The sequence below is a fragment of the Pygoscelis adeliae genome, unplaced genomic scaffold (assembly GCF_000699105.1).
Source record: "Pygoscelis adeliae isolate BGI_AS28 unplaced genomic scaffold, ASM69910v1 Scaffold67, whole genome shotgun sequence".
Lineage (NCBI taxonomy): Eukaryota > Metazoa > Chordata > Aves > Sphenisciformes > Spheniscidae > Pygoscelis > Pygoscelis adeliae.
Genome location: NW_008825271.1, coordinates 4,823,339 through 4,831,866, shown reverse-complemented (window position 1 = coordinate 4,831,866; position 8,528 = coordinate 4,823,339). Strand labels below are relative to the sequence as shown.

Below are 8,528 nucleotides of genomic sequence, written 5' to 3'. Positions count from 1 at the left end.
CAGGTGGTGAGCAATTGCACTGTGCATCACTTGCTTTGTGTATTATTATTATTGTTTTATTTCAATTGTTAAACTGTTTTTATCTCAACCCATGAGTTTTTTCTCACTTCTACTCTTCCAATTCTCTCCCCCATCCCACCAGGGGTGGGGGGGAAGGAGTGAGCGAGTGGCTGTGTGGTACTCACTTGCCGACTGAGGTTAAACCACAACACCCACCCGCGGGGATACTGCCACGGACAGCTCAGGCCGGGCCACGCAGAGCCACGATGTTCAAGGCTGCAACTGAAAAGCACAAGCAGAACCTGCAAGCCAGGAGAGAGGGAGACCAGCTGCACTTGCTGTGATGTAGTGGTGGTGAAAGTGATAGCAAAGTGCCAGGAGAAAATTGCTCAGCGGCATCTGTGTTCACCAGAGCAACAGCGTGGAAAAATTGTACAACTGAGCCTTGATTAAGCAGAAGATACCTACGGTCCGATTTCTTGCAGCCCTGGCAAGAGCATTACATGCCAAGGACATATAGATGGGAAAAACTGAAACTCAGTAGTCAAAGTCATTTGGTGAGTGCATGGTCTGAACGCGGTATTAACAGTCAGAGCCCAAAAGCACGCGCAGTCTGTGCCTGATGTCCTTAGCCAATGGGAAGGGGTGGTTGGTGCCTAATTAAAAGCTAATAACCGAAGGAGGAACACAAGCTGTGATTAAGCAGAGGCTTTCATCAACAGAAGTAGGGCTGGCATCTCCTCTGGTTAACAACTGCTAGCTGTCCACAGAGAGACCGATCGACCTGCAGGCAGCTATGGAAACAGCAGATCAATACGAAACGGCTGCTGAGCTCCAGAAACCATTTACGCCACAAACTGTGGGTCGTGCAGCTGAAAAGCACGAGGGGAACCAAGGGGGAGCGAGGGCTTCCCACGCTGCTCCAGAAACAGGGTGGCAATGAGGTCATTTTCCATTCCGTCATGAGCGCCACGTGCCCCATCCAGGAGGTGCACATGCTGTCACGAGCCGGGCTGGAGGAGGGGTGAACCAGCCTGCGTGCAAGCGGCTGGAGGAACGCCGCCGAGATGCTGCCTTTCTCATGCGAGCGCTGCCAAGAAGAAAGCAATAAGCTCCCACGGCCACACCACCGTCTCACAGGTCTGAGGAGAACGGTGGGAAGGTTACGGTGTTTTCTGCTGTTTCGGCAAGGTTCCCTTATCAGCCTCAGCATCTGGTTTGCACTCTTCGGCATTTCCTGCGCCGCACTGCAAAACACCTTTCATCTAACAAGGCCATGTTAAGCGAATGAAGTGAAACATTTCTCTCCCTAAATCAGAACCAGCCATCGCAGCAGGTTCTCGTAGGGCGTTGGTGGCCAAGCGCTTCTTTGCAGCACCTCAACATTGCGTGAGAAGGAGGTTATTTCTAGTTTCGAGACAGCCCTGCACCACAGCACCCGCTGACCCCCAGCCCGGCGAAGGCGACCCGCCTTCCACGTCACCATCTCTGGGAGCCGGAGCAGGTCCAGCGCGCACGCTTCCTCCACATCTGTGCTAACAAAGACGTGCGAAAGCATTAGCTTCCCTTCGCAAACTGTACGTTCAGTCAAAATTAAAACCAAACAAATGGCTCCCAGCAAATGGAGCGTTTTGCCAGCGCAGTTGGAGAAACGAGGTCTGGCAGAGCCTGTCACCCTGCAGCTATGGCAGCCATACCCCAGAGCATGGTGGGAACGGTCAGGGTATGGACGATCACCTTCTCGAAACCACTGCATGGGAGCTGGGTTTACTGAAGAGGACAGGGGCTTTTTGGTCACTCACGGAGGCGATGTGCTCCTTCCAAGAGATGTATACGTACGTACTCGGTTGCGAGCCAAGCCTAGCTGCTGGTAGTTTAGCTGACAATGATTAAATAACTGGTTTATGCTAGATGAGAAGCTCATCCATACCAGCTAGAGCAGCTCATCTGGCACCAGATCGTACACTGGGGAGGCCCCTCATTCCAGGCCAGCGTGATCTCTGCTCACGCGGGTTGCTGAGAGCCTCAAAACAACAAAAACTCCAGAGAGGTGTGTGGGGCTGCATGGAAATGCTAAATCGCCATCGCCCCCAAGCAGGGCTGCAAAAACCCTGAACAGCCCAGGGAGCAGCTCCTGTGCACAACCAGGGGGAGCAGCTAGGAACGGCCGCCCTTCAGAGCAACCCCGAAGTTAGAAAAGGTTTGAGAGTTTGTGCTGCTGCTGTTGTTGTTGAAGAAAGCAGAAAGAAATGAAATACAGCAGAGGTCACGGAAAAAGCGAGCCGCATGGTGTACAACCCACAGCGACAAAGGAGGCATTTTTGTCAGGCAGGCACGGACAGATGGCTTTTGCAGGGAAACCCACTCCAGAGATGGGAGGGAGGAGCAGTAATATTCAGCTTTCAGCAGCAGGGGAGCGCCTGTGTCCGTGCATTAGCGATGAGCTGCAGAGGCAGGTGCAAGCTCCCAGGACTTCAGCTGCAACACCGCCTTGTAGGGCTGGGACAATAAATCCTCACCCCGCTCTGCTCTTGTCACTTGTCATGATGGGGCAGAGCACAGATAGCCCACTGCCTCCCGCCCCTCCATGTCCCCCAGCTCACAAAGACGGGGAACATTGCTGGGTCTTGCCCAGCAGAGCCTCCTCCGGTGCAGGACTGGGCAACTGCGCCAACCAAAGCCAGGGACCTCCTTCTCCAGCTGGGACGCCTAACTCTGCCAGCCTCCCGCCTGTCAGAAAGGCAGGGTGAGTGTTGCATTGCCACTGGGACAGAGGAGGGCCATACTGGCACAGCAGTCCTGGGCAGACAGTGACCCTCAGCCCACCTAAGGGTGCTGAAGAAGAGGATGCGATAAGCCCTGCCCCAAGCCATTTCCCCCACAGAAGTGGACAGGCAGACTGAATGACAAGATAGGGCAGAGGAATCAAAGGTAGAACTGAAACGTGCCCATGGTGATGGGGAGGTGCTGCCGTGCACCTTTTCCACAAATTGCTGAAAGCAAAGCAAGTACGTGGAGAGGGCAAAAGAAGATGGAGGCGACCCGATGAGTAAGAGAAATAAACAACGGGTGTTCCCTGAGGCTGGAAGGGAAGAAAGCAAATGCCGGAAAGCAATGCCCAACCTACCACTATAAAGACCAGCCAAGAGCTCACCTGGCAGAACAATGGTGCCGGCTCTGCGGGAACCTCCGGTGCTGTCCAGGCTACAGCTTCCCGGGTGGCACCGGGGCTTCTCCCGAGGGAGAGAAGTTGGGTGCTAGAACTGAAGGCACTACCAGCCCCAGTCCAGGTGGTGAACACCTCCCCTGCTTCCTCCCCTGCTTCCTCCCCTTCCGCCCTCTTCAGGGGATTAAGATAGTTAAAAGTTCTCTTTCATGAGCTCATTTGCCCTCTGGCAACCAGATCTCTCAGCTGCCCTCAGAGCTTTCAGGCTCATTTCTGCAAGCGCAACAGCAAGCTGCTTGCTGGTCGTTGCCTTCGGACAGCTGGAACAGTCCTACATGCCCAGGTCCAGCTGCAGAAGCTGTAGGACAGACCTGCCAATTTCAACTGTGCTCCCCAGGTGAGCCTGCCTTCAGGGAATTGTACCATCCCCCACGTGCTTTGAACCCCCCACGAGGTATTTACAGCTTGGTCTAGCCAGTCTGTTGCTCCCAAGCAGTTCAAGCCCAGCTCCCAGGCCAAACTGGTGGCAGCTGGGCTGCTGGGCAGCCCAATCCCCTCCCCGCAGAAGCAAGCTCAACACTGTAGCAGCCCCACTTACCAAGAAACAGCGTCCCGGTGGAGCATTGCCCTCTACTACCGAGAAGCTGCGTTGGATGCTCCTCTTCTCTTAGCCCTCCAGCTTAATGCTGTGAGGGGCTTGCTGCAGCCTGGCGAGGCTATGGCACCTGAACACCCCTGCAGTAGATGCTGGCTTTGTCCAAATGTTGTCTCTCATAGTACCCTATAAACATTCACAAAACGTGCCAGGAATATTCCCTGGCTCCAGGATGGAAATTCTGGACAAACCAGGCAGGCTTAGCTAAGATGTCCCATGTGCCCTGTCCAAGGACAGCAATAACTTGTTACCCCCAGTTCCCAATGCACATCTAAGGAGCCACAAACCCACTGGGAGCAGAGAGCAGGGGTAGCTGTCGCTTCTCCTACGTCTTGTCTTAGGAAAACACTGCATTGTCCCGAGTTTATGTAGCGTTTGCACTAGGACAGAAATCAACACTGAATGCCTGTGATTTCCCCCCCTCCTCCATAACCAGTCCTACTAGTGAACTGTGCAAGCTAGTCTGCTTTTGTACTGGTATTTTGGTTTTTCCCTTTGCGATCTTAAGCATTTCTTGGGTTAACTGAGAACTTCTTTTGCTGAAAAGAAGTTTTTTCTCAGAAAAACAGTACCAGTTTCAGAGAGACCGGTGAAGCTCCCGATCCTGCTATAAGAAATTCCTGGCACAAGGCAAGAAATTAGGAATTATTTTGCTCACGACAATGAGATGTCTTTAGAGCAACCTCTCCAGTTTCACTCCAGTAGAATTATAATCATTTTGGTACAAAGACATTTGTAGTGGAATTATTTATTTAATCTTCCCCTTTACTGGAGGAAGAATGATTTTTAACTGAGCCCAAATCCACTTGTATTCAGTGGATTGCTAATTAAGCTACAGATGTCTCCTGATGGCAGCAATTATTCCTGGTAACCTTAATGAGCTTGTTACATTCCTCAGTTATTGTTACGAAAAGTTGTATTAAATACTTTGCCTAATACTACACAGCTCTCAGGGGAATTACTTCTTGATCTGTTCTGGTTTGATTAAAGAGAATTATTGTTTTCTTTCTTAGCAATATTTCTCAAGTTTTTTGCGGCTCATTTCCCTTGTCTTTTGCTGGCACTTTAACAACTCTGACCAACTTTTTCACAGAGGTCTTCTTTTCCAAACATTTCTAACTTTTTTTGCTCTCCCTGAACTCTCCAATGTCTTTGTCTTTTGCATGGTTTTTTTCCCCTCTCTTTTTCAGTGACTTACTCTGCCTAGAACATACACATTACTTACAACAGGGACTCCGTGCCGATCAGAACTCTGTGGGGTTTTGTTGTTGTTACAGTTTGTTGCAGACATAAGAAAAGCATCTCCTTACACTGGTACTTGAGGAAAAGCTTCACTTCAGCGCACAGAAAACACAGATCTCCTTAAAACAATTAACAGAATTAACAGAATGAGGTGGGTAAGCTAACTGAGGCAGCTTTGCACATCCTCTCTTCTCTCCTGTGTCTTTGCACGTCCAAAATTCAATGAACATGCTATACAACCAGCAACATTATCCAGGGAGTAAAGAACTTCATTGCATTTCAAACCAAATGATCACCTGTTTTTTTTCTCCATATTTATTGTGCTTGCACTCCCACTCTATTCCTCCCGAAGTCTCCTGCCATAGACAAGAGGTGCACAGAAAGCAATGTCAGCGGTTATGACTACTTGTCATGGCTTAGTACTGATTTCAGGAGCATCACAGTTCGTATGAACATGTGAACTTTCCTTTAGAATCACAAGCAATTACGATTAAACTCCTGAGTCAAACAGATTCCTACCCAGCACGATGCATCATGGAAAGCAGCCAAAGGCTCCGGGCGCTAGTTCCTGATCAAGCCATTAAAACACCACAGTTTTGAAAAGCATTCAGTGACAATCCCATTTTTCTGACATAGAAACCAAAGGAAGGCTTAGGAGCACCTTCCGCAGGAGCAGTTAAAGGAAGTAAATGCAGCAGCTTTTGACTATCCCATCCAGTTGTTACCTCTTTCTGAGCTAACTCAAACGCACGGGAACGCGTAGCTGGCAGGGTACCTTTCAACAAAGCTTTCTCTGCAGGAACTGTTGATTTACTGACATAAACTTTTTGTGGAAACGCGCTGTTTCTGGTGAAACATTTCAAGACCTGGGATGGCATTTCTGCCTGAAACCACCAAGTCAGAGGAGCTGGTCCGATAGCTCAGTAACGTGGCGAGACTGGCAGGGCCAGAATTTAGGTCTGAGAGCTCAGACTGCCGAGTAGCCTTGCACGCAGGCTGTCAGCTATTTTGCACTGCCTTTTCTGCTCTGCCTTCGAATAAAAACAAATGTGAAAGCCTCAACATTTCTTTGTCAAACAGAGTTCTTGTCTTCCAGTCAGTCTGAGTTCAAAGGCCAAGAGGAAAACAAAGTTGCAAAAAGTAAGGAACTTGCTGAAGTTCACAGAATCCTCAAAACGGTGACTGGACCCTGGTGGTCTCTAGTCCGACCTCCCACAAGGAGCAGGACTACCGCCACCACCACTAGAGCAGGTCACGCGCGGCTTCGTTCAGCCGCGTAATGAACACCTCCACGCATGGAGATCTGTCCACCCCTCGGGGCAACCCACTCCCCTGCAGCACCACCCTCTGAGGGAAGTCACTCATGTTCAACCTGAACCTCCCATTTGGCAACCTGTGACCGCTGTCACTTGCCGCAACGCCTGCAGCCACCACACAGGCTTTGGTTCTGCCATCTTTATGGCTCTCCTTCAAGCAGCTGTACAAGGCTGCTGCTGGATCCCCTTTTACGCTCTCTTTCTCCAGGCTTAACAAGTCCCCTTGTCGAGGACATCTCTGAATCTAAGGGATGCCTTCCCCTTTTTCTGCCACCTAAGACTGAAGACGCCCAGACACGCTCTGCCATGCCAGCACATAGGGCTCCACGGGAACTGTCAGCAGAATCAGCTTGCACGAAGGAAAGGTTCAGCCCCAAACTGGGTGGCAGCACTTCCCTGGTTGCCTTTCCCACTACAAAGATTCAATCTCATAACACGAGCTAACACAATGCTGTTCTGTTTTGTAGAGTGGTGTGAACTCCACTCTCAAAGAAGTATTTGTTCCAGTTCAAGCTTTGGCATTTTAAACAAGGGCAATTAAATGTGCTGAAAATGCTATTGCAACATGAAGGCTAAAAATATAAACACAAAATGTCAGGAGTCACTCACAAGAAAAGCTCCTGAAAGAAATGCCCACTCACCCACACTGCACAAGCACAACATCGTCCAAGTGACAGCTTGCATTTTGAAGCCAGATAAACAAGCCACAATTCAGCCTTTTTTCTACTGCCAGAAGTTTACACCCACAAATAACTATGTCAGCAGTAGAAGTGGCACCACTTGGAAAACCTCTGATCTGCATCACCAGGTAGGTCCCCAGTGTTCGTGTTTGGTACAGATGCGATTACTTACGGGTGTAAGTTTGTACCTACAAATGCTAAACCACTCCTAGTTTATACCACAGAATGCAAACTTCAGAAGGAACGTGTGCAGTACAGGTTCATGGATGCTTTTAAGAACCTAATACTGTCCTTATTCTTGAAAAATTTTGAGTTTTAAATTTATAGCCTTCACCTGACAACAACAGCGTCCTGAATATGCTTTGCTTTTTAAAATGCACTGAATGCTCAGACTTCAGTAAAAAAAATTTATTTTCAATATAAAAGTGCCAAAATATCCACCAACATTGTAATCTATTCAACAACCAGCTTACTCTAGTAATCAAAATTGCAAGCATCTTTATTCACATTTTTAAATCAAATTCCTTTCACACATTTCCACAGTAACCCGAGTCCCTCGAAAGTGGGAAATTTGCGTTCCGATTGGCTGCTGTAGTCCATATGTCCAAGTTCATGTAGGCACGGAAGGGGTTAAACCTCGGATAGTATTCCTGCTTACACATAACTGCCTGGTTCTCCACGTGGGTCGAGTGTTGGGTCGTGGCACTGACGGGGCAGCAGCTTTCATAAACATCACTCTGAGGTGCCCAGATGGAACCAAAAAGTCCAGACATTGGAGACAAGCTTCGGGTGCTTGAGAGGTAGGGCTGTTGGGCAAGATAAAATTATCATGGGAAACTGCAAAACGGACCATTTGCCAAAGAAAACGTGGAAATGTAGTACTAAATGGGAGGAAGCAGAGAACTTAGGAAACACACAAGTAGAAAATTGCACGTGAGTTTACAAAGCAATATGGCTGCCAAAAACAGTACGGCAGCATTAGTGTGTGTGTGCAAAGGCACTTCGCTAAGTGAAGCCATATGAGCTCCTCCCTGCACGGCATCGCTATTACTGTAACAGGAACACAATATTCAGTTCTGGTCAAGCTGTTAAGAAAAATAAGGGAGAAATGGAAGACACGTGAAGAGCACCATGCATGTTTTGAGAGTTAAAAGAGAAGGACGCCTAAGAAATGACAAGAAAAAGGTTGAAGTATGTGTCAGTACTGAAAGACTATGCACGCCGGGAGCAGAGAGGGATATTCGGTATGGAAAAGAGACTATAATTGGGAGCTAGGGAATTTAGTTAGAAAATTTCGAAAGCTTATAAAGAACCTCCTGGAGGGCAAGATGTGTTAGTCTGCAAGGAAGTCTCTCGGAGAAGGTCATGGAAGTCTTGGGACTTTTAAAACTGAATGAAACACTGAAATGTATTGTGGGGAAAAGCTCGCCAGGGAAATGAACTGAATTATCTAATGTATTTTCCAATCT

General features: G+C 48.7%; 1 protein-coding gene across 1 annotated transcript in view; it reads right to left on the bottom strand.

Annotated features, from left to right (window-relative positions):
* Positions 1 to 7,452: 7,452 nt before the first annotated feature.
* The window catches only part of KIAA0922 (KIAA0922 ortholog), a 76,902-nt gene continuing 75,826 nt past the window's right edge, over positions 7,453 to 8,528 (bottom strand). Inside the window, exon 33 of the mRNA XM_009329793.1 lies at positions 7,453 to 7,865. Within this exon, the coding sequence (XP_009328068.1) occupies positions 7,587 to 7,865 (279 nt within the window). The 3' untranslated portion in view covers positions 7,453 to 7,586. The remainder of the gene's footprint in view (positions 7,866 to 8,528) is intronic.